A 17,328-nucleotide genomic window follows, 5' to 3' on the forward strand; every position below is an offset into this window, starting at 1 on the left:
TAATATTAATTATATATGACCTTAATTTTACACCCGTATAACTTTTCTTGCCGAATAAAAGCACAATTTTGTCAAAGAGATCCATAAATTCCATTTAAAAAACATACATGCATTTCATTCTAGTACACAGACATACTAACATCACCTAATAGCCAGAGGAGAGAAATCGCATTAGTGTCGATGCAATGTTCAAGAAAGGTTGTCTGTAAGCTCTGGGGGAAATGCGCAACTTTTGACATGGACAGTACAATGTATTATTTCTGCAACAAATATGCAAATTGACCAGTGGCGAGGAGACATTTGTCTTATTTCCAGCGTGTTGACTTGTTTGAAGGTAATTTTAAGAAAGTCAAATAAAAAATTTGCTTAGCTTCACTCCCTAACTTTTACAAGCAGCATCTACCTGCCTATTTACCATAAAACTTAACAACCACTGAGAAACAAAAGTATATTGCCTTTAACATATAACAATTCAATAGTCACTAGGCAGCCTAATGGCATCCTAACGACATTGGGATTGGGTGTCTTAAGCAGAGGCCTAATTATGTTATGTGCAGAGGTCATATTGCTTGGTGCCTAACACCCAATGGTGGCCTAATCCCTAATCCCGTTTGGTAGCAGGAAGCCCTATTTTTTGGAGCCGAATATATGCCCAATAGGAGCCTGACTATGTTAGACTATTACCTAGTATAAATGTAGGGCGAAAGAATGTGTTGAGGCACTTCTCTTTTATTCCTGCTTTACTTACTGTGATATTGGTGTATAATACAATTTGTAATACAAAGGTATGGTGTTGTTCTTAATATAATACCTATAAAGCTCGTAGGTATGTTGCGAGTATCACATGTTGGTGATGTGCGGGGTTGAAGTGGAGTTGAATTGCGAGACGTTACGTATGGCGACCAGGCATTGATAAAGAAATAGAAAACGTCACAAAATCATGTAATGTTCAAAAATTCAAAAACATCCGACCAAGGAACCAGTACATCCCTGGGAATGGCCGTCAGCACATTGGCAGGGAATACACATCGACTTCGCCGGACTGTTATTAAATAAGGATTTTCTCATTATGGTGGAACAGGATGCGCACTCAAAATGGCCTGAAGTTTTCCAATGAAAAAATTAACTTCCTTTAAAACCATTGAAATTTTGCGTACAGTATTCGCACCAAACGGATTCTATCAGACAATGGGCCACAAGTAGTAAGGGGGACAGAGTGCAGTCATTCTGCAGTCAGGATGACGTCATGGGTTTTCCCCAGGGATGACGTCATGGGTTTTCCCCAGGGATGACGTCATGGTTTTCCCCAGGGGGTAGTCTACAGTCAGGGGGTAGTCTACAGTCAAGGACTTAGCATAGCAACAATTGAAGAATGATACTATAAATATATACTATCAGGGTCACCTTAGTTCGCATAGCAACCGTTGAAGGATAATACCATAAATATCTACTATTAATATCTACTATTAGGGTCACCTTAGTCATCTGTAACCACAGCAACAGTGTAAAGTATTGCTAAAGTTAAAATTACCAAAATATTGTTTCCAGGCATGGTTTTATAACGCAGTTTTTCGTAGGGCGAGTCCTTTAATATTCAGTATAAAAGGTGCAAAATTTGAAGCATTCCTTCACTTCACTTTTGTTTTTTGCATCAGAGGTAGCACCATTCCTCAACCTTTTACAGTAAGTAAACTATCGTTATACTTTTTACAAAGTTTTGAGATTCTCTATATCTTTTTGTTATCAGGAGACCCAGAGACAACAGAGATAGTACAAGATACAAGATATTCTATTTCTCAATCAAGGGTCCCGGGGGTATTTCAATATACATGTTGAAGGATAATACCATAAATATCTACTATTAATATCTACTATTAGGGTCACCTTAGTCATCTGTAACCACAGCAACAGTGTAAAGTATTGCTAAAGTTAGAATTACCTAAATATTGTTTCCAGGCATGGTTTTATAACGCAGTTTTTCGTAGGGCCAGTCCTTTAATATTCAGTATAAAAGGTGCAAAATTTGAAGCATTCCTTCACTTCACTTTTGTTTTTTGCATCAGAGGTAGCACCATTCCTCAACCTTTTACAGTAAGTAAACTATCGTTATACTTTTTACAAAGTTTTGAGATTCTCTATATCTTTTTGTTATCAGGAGACCCAGAGACAACAGAGATAGTACAAGATACAAGATATTTTATTTCTCAATCAAGGGTCCCGGGGGTATTTCAATATACATAAATATACAATTTAAACATTATCTTTTTTTATAATAATATAATTAATGTGTTTTAAACAGTTATATATATGACCGATGTACATAATGTTCTCAGTGTCACTGATCATACACATAATACAAGTGTCCAGAAGAATGTCATTGATTACAAAACAATACAAAATGTGATGCTATACATGTACAAATTTAAATGGCTTAGTATGCATAAACATCATGACAAAGTGCAAGTCACAAGTTGTTATCGAAAATCGTTCACCGAGAATATATAACAGTAAACAGTACACTAACAATCAAAAACTAAAGAGTTGTGAACTTAACCCTTTTAGTGTGGTTGTCTACTTTGTTCAGTTTATCTTCAACAAAGTTGAAGATAATTTGAATTTGTTCACAATCAGACATCACCCTAGTCAATAGGGTTCTTAAAAGGTCGAACTGTGGTTTAAATTCTGGTTCTCTCATTCTTTTCTCAAGTTTACGAATTTTTCCCGGGTTTGTTCGCCTGTTGATGAAATATGAAAAATATACCTTACAGAGTGTTCAATTAATGTACATCTCACATTCCGTGATATTGATTTGCAATTCTTAAGAACTCATATTTAACCTTCGTAAATAAATTAACATTAATTATAATAAAAAATATTATAATTCAATATTGCTACTGATCGAATTGAGGTGATTAAGCATTCAAAAATAGTTCAATAACGAATATAAAATATCATTAACAAATTAAAGTGTTTATAATCATCACCTTAAGTTTGTTAATATTGAGTCCTCCACTTTGGCGTTGAACTGGCATTCCGACCAGTTGGACAGACTGTTGGAGTCGTGAGCTGGGGAATAGCTGGGATAAATCAAGTGTCAAAAATTTATTACTGAATCCTAAGACACGACAATTCTTTTGAAATGACATTAAAATGACATATAATAATCCATTTACTCTGATGAGTTTGATCGAAACTTATTCATTTTTAAATACTACAAGTAGTGCTACGATGATCGAGAAAAATATTATTCTAATACATACCCTTCAAAAGGGACGTGTGATGTACTGTCGGTTTCTGCTTTCTGATTTTTCTTACTTTCTGGGGTTGGAGTGGAAGGCCTTTAAAAAATATAACACACTTTCTGATTCCACTTAACACATTAATATTTGTATGAAAGTAGACATATTAAAATCAAGCCAAAGAAAGATAACTCTATCAAAATATGTTCAACTCACCGCTTTGCCAGGCCCTCCATTTCTAACTCATCCCCCATTTTCATCCAAATTTGTTCGAACTCGTCAAACGATTTTGCTGAGCTAGTCGCTTCGCTGTCAATATAGAAAGTTTGTGTGCAACCCATAAATGATTTGATGACAAGTTTATTATATTAAAAAAACTTATAGATATATCAAATTTAGACCTTTTTCAGTAAAGTTTAAATAACCATTAATATTGCTTTAATTTGAAAAAAAAAAATAAAACAACTGTAGGATAAGGGAAAATGAACATTACTTAAAAATTTATTTGATTTTTGTGTTATGAAGTGAGAGAAAAATTATGAACAGATTCCTTTAAAAGTTAGTATACCAAAATTTGTTCTCTAAAAATTTGATAAGTTATTATTTCACTAGCTTTATTTAATTTTGAAACGATTATCTAAAAAATTACTTACAGAAACTGTAGATATTCTTCAGCCATTTTCTCAAGATAATAACGTTAAGCAAAACTCCGTTGTGTTTATATGTCTTGAATGAAAAATTCGGTGAGGGAATGAGGAAATAAAACAAAAAAATTAAGCGGGTTGGGAATGTTTACCACCCCAATCAGCGCTTTCTTCGTGGGTACGAGTTAAAGGATTTGACGGGTCAAAGAAAAAGTACATCACGATAATGACGTAGATGCTCTACCCCATTAACTGAATTATATTCCCTTTTTAAAAACACCGCTGTGTCGTGACATATCTGCGCGACACACGGGACAGGAGTGATCTGCGCATTACCCTTGGGTCTCTGATTAAGTGATATTGTGTTAATTAATTCATAGTTGCTCTATTTTTTCTACACCTGTAAACACGGGTATTGTAAGTTTAAAAAAAAGCAATTTAAGTTACCTCGTTTCAATCCAATGTAGCATCTTTATTCAACTATTTAAGAGAATGTTTATCATATTTAGTCTTTTTTTTTTTACAGTAAAGTTTAAATAACCATTAATATTGCTTTAATTTGAAAAAAAAAAGAAATCAACTGCATGTAGGATAATTATCATTACTTAAAAGGGTGATATTTAACCCCCCCCCCCCCAAAAAAAAATCGAAGTCAACTTACACCTGAACAAGTCATTCAAGCTGTGGTGAATGGCAAGTTATTTGGTATTTGACCATATGGATTATCGTTTGGATTCCAGTCATGTTTGTTATCATAAAGATACAAATATCTTCATATTATAACAGTTAAGTAGAAATAAAATGAAAATAAAAGATTATAACTGGGTTTGTGTACTAAAAGTAGTATCAACTATTTAAAACAATAGATCAGTTGTTATTTATAGATCATGAATAGTGGAAAAGGTAAAATCCGCCCATTTGCCCCATATTTTTTGCAAATCAGGATGAGAATCTTAATATTAATTATATATGACCTTAATTTTACACCCGTATAACTTTTCTTGCCGAATAAAAGCACAATTTTGTCAAAGAGATCCATAAATTCCATTTAAAAAACATACATGCATTTCATTCTAGTACACAGACATACTAACATCACCTAATAGCCAGAGGAGAGAAATCGCATTAGTGTCGATGCAATGTTCAAGAAAGGTTGTCTGTAAGCTCTGGGGGAAATGCGCAACTTTTGACATGGACAGTACAATGTATTATTTCTGCAACAAATATGCAAATTGACCAGTGGCGAGGAGACATTTGTCTTATTTCCAGCGTGTTGACTTGTTTGAAGGTAATTTTAAGAAAGTCAAATAAAAAATTTGCTTAGCTTCACTCCCTAACTTTTACAAGCAGCATCTACCTGCCTATTTACCATAAAACTTAACAACCACTGAGAAACAAAAGTATATTGCCTTTAACATATAACAATTCAATAGTCACTAGGCAGCCTAATGGCATCCTAACGACATTGGGATTGGGTGTCTTAAGCAGAGGCCTAATTATGTTATGTGCAGAGGTCATATTGCTTGGTGCCTAACACCCAATGGTGGCCTAATCCCTAATCCCGTTTGGTAGCAGGAAGCCCTATTTTTTGGAGCCGAATATATGCCCAATAGGAGCCTGACTATGTTAGACTATTACCTAGTATAAATGTAGGGCGAAAGAATGTGTTGAGGCACTTCTCTTTTATTCCTGCTTTACTTACTGTGATATTGGTGTATAATACAATTTGTAATACAAAGGTATGGTGTTGTTCTTAATATAATACCTATAAAGCTCGTAAATCCGTCACATGTGTTGCGAGTATCACATGTTGGTGATGTGCGGGGTTGAAGTGGAGTTGAATTGCGAGACGTTACGTATGGCGACCAGGCATTGATAAAGAAATAGAAAACGTCACAAAATCATGTAATGTTCAAAAATTCAAAAACATCCGACCAAGGAACCAGTACATCCCTGGGAATGGCCGTCAGCACATTGGCAGGGAATACACATCGACTTCGCCGGACTGTTATTAAATAAGGATTTTCTCATTATGGTGGAACAGGATGCGCACTCAAAATGGCCTGAAGTTTTCCAATGAAAAAATTAACTTCCTTTAAAACCATTGAAATTTTGCGTACAGTATTCGCACCAAACGGATTCTATCAGACAATGGGCCACAAGTAGTAAGGGGGACAGAGTGCAGTCATTCTGCAGTCAGGATGACGTCATGGGTTTTCCCCAGGGATGACGTCATGGGTTTTCCCCAGGGATGACGTCATGGTTTTCCCCAGGGGGTAGTCTACAGTCAGGGGGTAGTCTACAGTCAAGGACTTAGCATAGCAACAATTGAAGAATGATACTATAAATATATACTATCAGGGTCACCTTAGTTCGCATAGCAACCGTTGAAGGATAATACCATAAATATCTACTATTAATATCTACTATTAGGGTCACCTTAGTCATCTGTAACCACAGCAACAGTGTAAAGTATTGCTAAAGTTAAAATTACCAAAATATTGTTTCCAGGCATGGTTTTATAACGCAGTTTTTCGTAGGGCCAGTCCTTTAATATTCAGTATAAAAGGTGCAAAATTTGAAGCATTCCTTCACTTCACTTTTGTTTTTTGCATCAGAGGTAGCACCATTCCTCAACCTTGTACAGTAAGTAAACTATCGTTATACTTTTTACAAAGTTTTGAGATTCTCTATATCTTTTTGTTATCAGGAGACCCAGAGACAACAGAGATAGTACAAGATACAAGATATTTTATTTCTCAATCAAGGGTCCCGGGGGTATTTCAATATACATGTTGAAGGATAATACCATAAATATCTACTATTAATATCTACTATTAGGGTCACCTTAGTCATCTGTAACCACAGCAACAGTGTAAAGTATTGCTAAAGTTAAAATTACCAAAATATTGTTTCCAGGCATGGTTTTATAACGCAGTTTTTCGTAGGGCCAGTCCTTTAATATTCAGTATAAAAGGTGCAAAATTTGAAGCATTCCTTCACTTCACTTTTGTTTTTTGCATCAGAGGTAGCACCATTCCTCAACCTTTTACAGTAAGTAAACTATCGTTATACTTTTTACAAAGTTTTGAGATTCTCTATATCTTTTTGTTATCAGGAGACCCAGAGACAACAGAGATAGTACAAGATACAAGATATTTTATTTCTCAATCAAGGGTCCCGGGGGTATTTCAATATACATAAATATACAATTTAAACATTATCTTTTTTTATAATAATATAATTAATGTGTTTTAAACAGTTATATATATGACCGATGTACATAATGTTCTCAGTGTCACTGATCATACACATAATACAAGTGTCCAGAAGAATGTCATTGATTACAAAACAATACAAAATGTGATGCTATACATGTACAAATTTAAATGGCTTAGTATGCATAAACATCATGACAAAGTGCAAGTCACAAGTTGTTATCGAAAATCGTTCACCGAGAATATATAACAGTAAACAGTACACTAACAATCAAAAACTAAAGAGTTGTGAACTTAACCCTTTTAGTGTGGTTGTCTACTTTGTTCAGTTTATCTTCAACAAAGTTGAAGATAATTTGAATTTGTTCACAATCAGACATCACCCTAGTCAATAGGGTTCTTAAAAGGTCGAACTGTGGTTTAAATTCTGGTTCTCTCATTCTTTTCTCAAGTTTACGAATTTTCCCGGGTTTGTTCGCCTGTTGATGAAATATGAAAAATATACCTTACAGAGTGTTCAATTAATGTACATCTCACATTCCGTGATATTGATTTGCAATTCTTAAGAACTCATATTTAACCTTCGTAAATAAATTAACATTAATTATAATAAAAAATATTATAATTCAATATTGCTACTGATCGAATTGAGGTGATTAAGCATTCAAAAATAGTTCAATAACGAATATAAAATATCATTAACAAATTAAAGTGTTTATAATCATCACCTTAAGTTTGTTAATATTGAGTCCTCCACTTTGGCGTTGAACTGGCATTCCGACCAGTTGGACAGACTGTTGGAGTCGTGAGCTGGGGAATAGCTGGGATAAATCAAGTGTCAAAAATTTATTACTGAATCCTAAGACACGACAATACTTTTGAAATTACATTAAAATGACATATAATAATCCATTTACTCTGATGAGTTTGATCGAAACTTATTCATTTTTAAATACTACAAGTAGTGCTACGATGATCGAGAAAAATATTATTCTAATACGTACCCTTCAAAAGGGACGTGTGATGTACTGTCGGTTTCTGCTTTCTGATTTTTCTTACTTTCTGGGGTTGGAGTGGAAGGCCTTTAAAAAATATAACACACTTTCTGATTCCACTTAACACATTAATATTTGTATGAAAGTAGACATATTAAAATCAAGCCAAAGAAAGATAACTCTATCAAAATCTGTTCAACTCACCGCTTTGCCAGGCCCTCCATTTCTAACTCATCCCCCATTTTCATCCAAATTTGTTCGAACTCGTCAAACGATTTTGCTGAGCTAGTCGCTTCGCTGTCAATATAGAAAGTTTGTGTGCAACCCATAAATGATTTGATGACAAGTTTATTATATTAAAAAAACTTATAGATATATCAAATTTAGACCTTTTTCAGTAAAGTTTAAATAACCATTAATATTGCTTTAATTTGAAAAAAAAAATAAAACAACTGTAGGATAAGGGAAAATGAACATTACTTAAAAATTTATTTGATTTTTGTGTTATGAAGTGAGAGAAAAATTATGAACAGATTCCTTTAAAAGTTAGTATACCAAAATTTGTTCTCTAAAAATTTGATAAGTTATTATTTCACTAGCTTTATTTAATTTTGAAACGATTATCTAAAAAAATTACTTACAGAAACTGTAGATATTCTTCAGCCATTTTCTCAAGATAATAACGTTAAGCAAAACTCCGTTGTGTTTATATGTCTTGAATGAAAAATTCGGTGAGGGAATGAGGAAATAAAACAAAAAAATTAAGCGGGTTGGGAATGTTTACCACCCCAATCAGCGCTTTCTTCGTGGGTACGAGTTAAAGGATTTGACGGGTCAAAGAAAAAGTACATCACGATAATGACGTAGATGCTCTACCCCATTAACTGAATTATATTCCCTTTTTAAAAACACCGCTGTGTCGTGACATATCTGCGCGACACACGGGACAGGAGTGATCTGCGCATTACCCTTGGGTCTCTGATTAAGTGATATTGTGTTAATTAATTCATAGTTGCTCTATTTTTTCTACACCTGTAAACACGGGTATTGTAAGTTTAAAAAAAAGCAATTTAAGTTACCTCGTTTCAATCCAATGTAGCATCTTTATTCAACTATTTAAGAGAATGTTTATCATATTTAGTCTTTTTTTTTTACAGTAAAGTTTAAATAACCATTAATATTGCTTTAATTTGAAAAAAAAAAGAAATCAACTGCATGTAGGATAATTATCATTACTTAAAAGGGTGATATTTAACCCCCCCCCCCCCCAAAAAAAAAAATCCGCTGTAAATTATTTATACCCACCGATATTAAGTGACAATGAAATTACTTCCAAATAGTTTGTTGTGAACAAATATTTTTTTCTATTTTACTGATAAACCTACAAGAAAGCTTTCAACACTGTAGCGCATTTAGTCGATATTTAAAATTTACCTTTGGTAAATGCAAGAAACCTACACATGCAAGAAACCTGACTTATTCGTGTATGTAAACGCATACTTGTTAAGGAAAATAACAAATTAAGGCTTATAATATAGTAATTGTATAATTCACAGGGCCTCAGTAATTAAAAAAATTATAGTCACTGTCTCGCATGTAAATGTGTGAGATTGTTTAACACACAAATGCTTTGAAACTCTTTCAACACTAAATAAATATAATTATCCCTACATACGAGAACCATTGTTTTTAGTTCCCTCAGTATCTGTTTCCCTTATTTTGATTTGTAATCAGTTAAAATGCTTATAAGGGCGTTATTAGACAAATCGCGCGAAATCAGGGTGGCCTAAAGGTCACATGATGATGATGACGTTGAAAAGTCCGTGCAGAATTCGCGCCGTTGATGTTAAGATGGAAGGAGGGAAGCGAACATCACATGCAGCAGCTAGGCTGATATGCATAATATTCATTGTCATTATTGAGTTCTACACATGTGTTGAAACTAGATGTCCGAGATGTCCGTCCAGTCATGGTTTGGTCAATTGCGCTCTCTACGTACAAAGCAACTGTGTTGCCGTCGATGTCAATGTCCAGATACGCGAAATTCGGGTTGCAAAGTGCGATGTAACCATTGTCGTCAACGGAAAGGCGCCGTTTCCAGTAGTGCGGAGCAAACATGGAACTCAATGCCATGATCATGAATTTGGTAAGTAAATTATGTACATATCTATACATTGCGGAATATGGGTAAGGGGGGGGGGGGGGGTGGTTCAAATTAAAATGTTTTGACCCTTTAATTTCTCATTTATGACATGTAAGTCGTTAATTGTCTTAATATGGACTGGTCTGGTAATTTTGAGTGATTTTTAAAAGGAGGGGGCTTATAGGGAACGATTCGTAGACTTTAAAATTATCGTGAGAAAAATTAGAACACGTGATTTAATCAGCCAATCAAATCGTTGTATCTTTACTATGGAATGTGTTTATGTAGTAAATGATAAAAAGAAGGGGAGGGGTCATCTCACAAGTCGTTCTTTTTTTAAAAATATATTTCCGGTAGTTACAGTTTCTGTAATTATGTGATTCAATTTGCCTTGTACATGTCATGTATTTCACGCAATTTTGTAAGAAAACGTGTGAATACCTTCCTTTAAATATTAAAAGAACAATGTATATTTTATAAGTACATTAGCCCCAATCCGTTTCACAAAGATATTTTTTCTGTGTATGGTTAATGTAGCTATATAGAGTAGCCTGGGGGTAAATATCTACTGTGTATACATAAACTATAGGGTGATTTCACCATGCATCGGACACCTTTGGATTTTTCCCTTTGTTCGCGAATAAAATATCATCCAAATATAAATAAAACTTGTTTTAAAAGTTACAGGTTTTCCCCTTGCTTAAATATTGGAGAAAAATTTGTAAAATTGTTAAAAATGTAGAAAATAAAGCAAATTATTGAGGTGTTGAACTATTTCACCATGGATCGGACAATATTTACCAAGCATCGGACAGCTATAGCAGTACAGTAGAAATTAAAAATAACAACATTTTCTGGTTTTAATGCACAAATACAAAGGTTAGGAAAAATGAGTTTATTCAATTGCTATTCAGATTTCTTTTAATGTAAATCCTCAAATCTACATATAGGAACTTGGAGTAGTGCTTCTGTTTTAAAGAATATTTATCAAAAGGGGTTCTTTATCGTGCCAGCTCCTACAGGAATTTTGGACTAAAAAGGCTGTGTCCGTAAAACTCGATTTTTAAGTGGTCTGAGGAAAATGTTTGTATCAATTATTTTTTAAATTTTTATTTTACTTCACATTTAAAGTATATCACAAGGAATCATCTGTAACTGAGGCACCTACATCTGTAACTGAGGGACCTACATCTGTAACTGAAGGACCTACATCTGTAGCCGAGGGACCTACATCTGTAGCCGAAAGACGAGCCCCCACATTTTGGCACAGAATTCAATTGTCACTCAGTGATGTGGGAACTGGTATTAGTCATATTATTTCAATATGGTAAAAAAAGCAATTGTTAACAATGTGTTTGTTTTAAAAGAAACAAGGATTATACAAAAAATAGATCAACGAAAAAATTAGGAAAAACTCGCTTTATAAAATGTACAAAAGTATAAATATTCGAACAAATCAAAAGATGACATATTTTCTCTTTCATATATAAAACCTCTTCCCACAATAGTAATGACAACGCTACTGAAAATCTACCAACTTAACTTGTAGCTGAGGGACCTACATCTGTAGCTGAAGGACCTACATCTGTAACTGAGGGACCTACATCTGTAACCAAGGGACCTACATCTGTAGCCGAGGAACCTACATCTGTTGCTGAGGGATATAGAGCTACATCTGAGCCCCCCACAAGTTGGCACAGAATTCAACAATCACTAAGTGATGTGGGAACTGGTATTAGTCATATTATTTCAATATGGTGTAAAAAAAAAAGCATTTGTTAACAATGTGTTTGTTTTAAAAGAAACAATTAAGGATTATACAAAAATTAGATCAACGAAAAAATTAGGAAAAACTCGCTTTATAAATGTACGGAAGTATAAATTACTTAAATTGTGCTAGAATTTAAATACTCTGTTGATAGTTCATGCATGTATATCTACTCTATTTTTTTTTATTTAGGATTTCTGGCTTGGGCAGTTGCAGTTACATCATTAATCATATTTTTTGGGCTGAGGAAACTTGTAAAGTTTTTGATAAATCGCTGCTGCCCGGAACTTAACATTTCAGATATACATTTGTTGTCACCATCATCATACACAACTTCAGCAGACACAGACACACCTCAACAACCTAGACAACAAGCCGCTCAGCAAGGACAACACGCCCCCGCTCCCCAGCCAGGACAACAAGCCCCCGCTGTTCAACCGGCACAACAAGCCCCCGTTCCTCAGCCAGGACAACAATCCCCCGCTGTTCAACCGGCACAACAAGCCCCCGCTCCTCAGCGAGGACAACAAGCCCCCGCTGTTCAACCGGCAAAACAAGCCCCCGCTCCTCAGCGAGGACAACAAGCCCCCGCTGTTCAATCGGCACAACAAGCCCCCGCTCCTCAGCCAGGACAACAAGCCCCCGCTGTTCAACCGGCACAACAAGCCCCCGCTCCCCAGCCAGGACAACAAGCCCCCGCTGTTCAACCGGCACAACAAGCCCCCGCTCCTCAGCCAGGACAACAAGCCCCCGCTGTTCAACCGACACAACAAGCCCCCGCTCCCCAGCCAGGACAACAAGCCCCCGCTGTTCAACCGGCTCAACAAGCCCCCGCTCCTCAGCTAGGACAAGTCCCCGCTGTTCAACTGGGACAACAAGCCCCCGCTGTTCAACCGGCACAACAAGCTCCCGCTCCTCAGCAAGGACAACACGCCCCCGCTCCACAGCAGGGACCAACTACTAGAAGCAAAACAGCAAGAAAGAAACTAATGTTTGAAAGTCAGTAAGATTTAATATTTTGATGAATGTATAGTCTGTACTTTTATGAAGTATGAAAATTTGAAATTTTGATGACGTTGTATCAAGTAATTTTTTTAATGAATGTACATGTAGTACAATGGTATTGTTTAATTAAGGACATTGACTCGTTATTTTTTCTGTTGTGTTTTCCTAGGGTTGCTTTTTATGTTTTTTTTTGTATTTTTTTTTAATTTTTATTTTATGCGACAGTTTGTCTTTTACTTGAATACTGATGGAAGGAAAATTTTAACTCCTGTCTTTATTTGTTGATAAGTATTATGATTTACACATGACAGTGATTATTTGGTGATTTTTGCCATGCGCAATTGATGTTGAATGATGTTTAAGCTTTTTTATTTTTTTAAAACTGATAATTGTGATTTACACCTAACATTGATCATTTGCTTATTATAATTGTGATGTTTAAGTTATGACGTTAGGGTTAATTGGTGTAGAACGTATTCCTATAGAATAATATTTAATATCCAATATTTATAGATTACAACCCTTAATATTATTTACCTGATATACAATGTGGGTTTTAAATATTTTTGAACATTTGTGAAGCTAGAAATTGAATTTATTGATATAAAAGTTGTCTTAAAGAAAAAGTTTGTACAAGGTTAATATTAAACATGTTTAGTGCTATTTAAAGATTTTTGTCATCAGACCAGTATTTTTGTTTACTTTGTTTTTTCCCTAATGTCATTTCTTAAAAATATGTTAAGTATTAAGAAATACTTAAAATCTATATTACAGGAATTTTGTTAATAAAAAGTATTCTATTTTGCTTTTTTTTTTATTGTTTTGAATTGAAATAAATTTAAGGTAGCTCTCTACATCAAATTTTTACTTCATGACTTGTCGCAATATTGTTAGGTAACCTTGATTTCCCTGTTCAAAGATGGACAGTTGCCTTCAATTATTTCATATGAATTTTTTAGCAATTAAGAGAGAAAATGGAAAAATAGTTTTTACTGAAAATGAAAGGTGATAGAGTTTCAAGTCTTCTCTAAAAATTATGAAATATAAATAAAGCATAACTATAAAAGTAAAATGAGATATATGTTTTTTTAAATAAAAAAAATATTTGTAAAATTAGTGTATTTTAAAAATATTTTTTAAACCTATGGTCAAAATATTTTAGACATGTTTCTATCAAGTAAAACTAATATATATAAACCATATTTTAGAAAGAAATTGGAAAAAATTAAAAATATTTAAGGAAAAATTGCTAATTTTCAAGATCAAACCGATCCCGATTAAAATTTGCCTGATCCTGATCTTAATTATTAAAAAAACCTACTGGCACGAAAATAAATGAAGCTTCACCACCAAACTTCTTAATTATTGATAAGTTCATTCAATTTACAAAGGGTTTAATTAGTTATTAGCGTCATAACAATAAAAAAAAAAATGAAGAATATTTCCATTTTTTCCCTAATTTAATTCCGATCAGGTTAGTGTCTACTTTGAAAGTAGGCTTTTTTAGCTTTATTTTTTTCTATTTTTTTCCAATATCTTTTCAAAATATGTTTTTCTTATACTCAATGGCTGGAAATGACTTGGTTTTCAAATTAAAAAAAAAATATTAAGAAAATTTGTTTCTAATTTTTAATAATTATTTTTTATTATAAAAAATACAAAGTCTTTATCGCCACTTTTAAATTATTGATAAACCTTATAATATACAATTTTTAGAAGCAATTTTAAAACTCTATCACCTCTCGTTTTCAGTCAAACCGATTTTTTCTCAAAAATTACCAAAAAATTCATATAAAATAATTGAAAGCAACAGTCCGCCTTTGAACAGGGAAATCAAGGTTACCTAAAATTACTGCAACAAGTCATGAGGTAAAAATTCGATGTAGATAGCTACCTTAAGTTCAAACAGGCTTTGTTTTTCTTTTTTTAAAGTGTATTAAAATGAATAAATTAAGGACATCATTAAATTTAATTGAATAAGTTATGATGTAATAAAGTTTTACAAATCAGTATTAATTTTTTAGAATTTTGAAGCATGCTTTACATTTATAAATATTCTGAATTTAGAATATGGCAGACAGCAGTCTATTGAAAGAAATCCTCGACTCCTTGAACGACAGTGATGCTGTGCAGTTATTTGCCGCCGCAAATGGTTTAGTTGGTGATGCTGAGGTCGAGGACCGATTAAAAGAACTCAATTGGGAAAAACACATCGAAGACTTATGGCAGGAGGTTCTTTCGGAGATGGAATCCCCTGCCAAAAAAAGTCGACCTACCCTCGCTGATGGCGATCAGCCTTCAACGAGTGTACAGCTTGGGGGCGGTGAGGATAGCTCCGATTCTGAGGACACGCCAGAAAAACCTTACTACATTTGGAAGAGGGATACGAGAACCTTTAAGAAACATTGGGTACGCGATACGACATTCAAAGTCAAATTTAACGAACAGTGGCGGGGTAAGAAATTAATAGACATACAAAACAATTTGCACGACATGTTTGACGACCTGTTGTCGCAAGCCAGGGGTCACGATGCGGATCTCGGGCGAGTGGTCATCAGTCACCCGAGTCTCAACAATGCAATAGTGGTCCCGCTACAATCCTGGGAAACTCTGAATGCAGATTCTGTAATGTCAGAAATCGTCAAAGTACTCAATTCGAACGAAAGCTTACCCATAGACGAAAGCCTTTTGGTCACCATAGGATCCATCGATTTGCCCAAAGGGGGAGGTAACCCTAGAAAACTACCCATCACTTCTCTTTTCGGACCCAAAAATAGCATAGAAAGAAAAAAAATCACTTTTTCATGTACAAAACGATAACAATTTATGCATGGTTATTTCCATTGGTCTGTGTTTTCTCAAAACGTGTAAAAAAGTAGACGCGGATACCTGGTCACAATTAGTGAAGAATGATTCCAGATGACGTTCTCAAACACCGTACTTTATCCAAGGCTTATTACAACAACGTCCTGAAAACGTCGAGAAAAAAAAAACAAACCGAGTTAGCGATGTGGCTGTGTCAAAGAGCAGGGGTGCCTACCGACAGATATTTAGGTCTTAATGACATCGGGCCTTTCGAAACCTTACTCAATGTCTCTATAAACGTCGTGTCCTCTAGAGTAGGAAACAAGTTCGTCAGGGTGACAAAGGATCAGGAAAAACCTCGTCTTTATCTATATCATATCGACTCAGAAAACGAAAAACACTGGCACGGGATTGCCAGCATACAAGGGTTTTTCAAAGCGTCGTACTTTTGTCATACCTGTTTAAAACCGTATAAAGATAAATCAAAACATTCTTGTGCCACTTCTTGTGAGGTATGTTTACGCAACAACTGTCCGGAAACGGATGTCCAAATGGGCTGTCGTTCCTGTGGTCGAGTTTGTCGATCTCTAGTGTGTTTCAAAAGTCATAAAGAGCAACGAACAGTCAAAAATGAAAGTTATCCCCCTGCCTGTGACCTGTTTTACCAATGTACAAAATGTAGAGTCGTTCTGGAACGTGTGAAGCGTTCCCCCGAGTAACACGTTTGCGAAGAATGGCAGTGCCCTAACTGTCGAGAATATCAAACCGGGGAACATAATTGTTACCAGAAACCGTTTGGATCCGACATCGAAAAGCGAAACAAGAAATTCTTCTTTTACGATTTTGAGACACGGCAAGATGACGTGTTCCAATGTGAGGCGGGATACAGTCCGTCTCGTGTCAGATGTCGACATTGCGTTAAAGAGCCACGTGAGTGCGTCAACTGTAGACTGTGTCAGAACTGCCGTGATCCGTCCTGTGGTTTAATGCAACACAAAGTTAACTTTGCAGTACTACAGAGCACTTGTCATCAATGCGAAAAAGAGGAATTGGTAGAGGATGCCACCTGCAGTCATTGCGGAACACGATGTGGAAAATGCTCTCGGACACTCAAAGGAGAATACGTTTCACCGCCATGTCAAGACACGTGTGGAAAAAGGGAACTGGTGTTTTCCGGGGACTACGCCGCCGAACACTTGCGCTTACGTCACCAGAAAGCACTGCAAAGACTCGATTTTAATTGCACACAATGCAAAAAGTTTTGACTTGTACCCCGTTTTAGAAGTTCTCATCGACCGACACTCCATTCGACCAAGCAAAATCATATACAATGGTGTCAAGATCATGTACATGCACATAGCCCAAAAACTGATTTTAACTTTCATGGATTCTCTCAACTTTCTTCCCATGAAATAAGCTAAAATACCAGAAGCGTTTGGTCTACAAGAACTCTGCAAAGGATACTTTCCTCATTTATTCAACACCAAAGCTCATCAAAATTACGTGGGCCC

The 17,328-nt window shown here is 35.1% G+C and overlaps 3 protein-coding genes and 1 pseudogene across 3 annotated transcripts in view; 1 reads left to right on the forward strand and 3 right to left on the reverse strand.

The window, feature by feature from the left end:
- LOC128174613 (uncharacterized) overlaps nucleotides 1–17,328 on the reverse strand; it is a 151,616-nt gene that overhangs the window by 18,362 nt on the left and 115,926 nt on the right. The window lies entirely within an intron of this gene.
- Nucleotides 1,969–3,762, reverse strand: LOC128173346 (uncharacterized). The gene is made up of 4 exons (XM_052839039.1): nucleotides 3,456–3,762; nucleotides 3,261–3,338; nucleotides 2,985–3,077; nucleotides 1,969–2,735 (listed from the first exon to the last, which is right to left on the reverse strand). Exons 1-4 carry the CDS (start codon nucleotides 3,578–3,580, stop codon nucleotides 2,534–2,536), a joined length of 498 nt encoding a protein of 165 aa, XP_052694999.1. The 5' UTR covers nucleotides 3,581–3,762; the 3' UTR covers nucleotides 1,969–2,533.
- LOC128173345 (uncharacterized) lies at nucleotides 6,804–9,084 on the reverse strand (annotated as a pseudogene).
- Nucleotides 9,494–13,543, forward strand: LOC128173284 (fibrous sheath CABYR-binding protein-like). Its single transcript, XM_052838999.1, has 4 exons — nucleotides 9,494–10,242; nucleotides 11,371–11,541; nucleotides 11,789–11,971; nucleotides 12,200–13,543. Exons 1-4 carry the CDS (start codon nucleotides 9,894–9,896, stop codon nucleotides 13,012–13,014), a joined length of 1,518 nt encoding a protein of 505 aa, XP_052694959.1. The 5' UTR covers nucleotides 9,494–9,893; the 3' UTR covers nucleotides 13,015–13,543.

Source organism: Crassostrea angulata, chromosome 2 (genome assembly GCF_025612915.1).
Source record: "Crassostrea angulata isolate pt1a10 chromosome 2, ASM2561291v2, whole genome shotgun sequence".
NCBI lineage: Eukaryota > Metazoa > Mollusca > Bivalvia > Ostreida > Ostreidae > Magallana > Magallana angulata.

Bases quoted from the DNA above. Each gene is read 5' to 3' on its own strand.
- LOC128173284 (XM_052838999.1), top strand. From the start codon at position 9,894: ATGATGATGATGACGTTGAAAAGTCCGTGCAGAATTCGCGCCGTTGAT. The intron at 10,243-11,370 runs GTAAGTAAATTA...TCACATTTAAAG, and splicing joins ATGCCATGATCATGAATTTG to TATATCACAAGGAATCATCT. The intron at 11,542-11,788 runs GTATTAGTCATA...CTTAACTTGTAG, and splicing joins ACTCAGTGATGTGGGAACTG to CTGAGGGACCTACATCTGTA.
- LOC128173346 (XM_052839039.1), bottom strand. From the start codon at position 3,580: ATGGGTTGCACACAAACTTTCTATATTGACAGCGAAGCGACTAGCTCA. The intron at 3,339-3,455 runs GTGAGTTGAACA...TATTTTTTAAAG, and splicing joins ATGGAGGGCCTGGCAAAGCG to GCCTTCCACTCCAACCCCAG. The intron at 2,736-2,984 runs GTGATGATTATA...TTTCATCAACAG, and splicing joins TCAATATTAACAAACTTAAG to GCGAACAAACCCGGGAAAAA.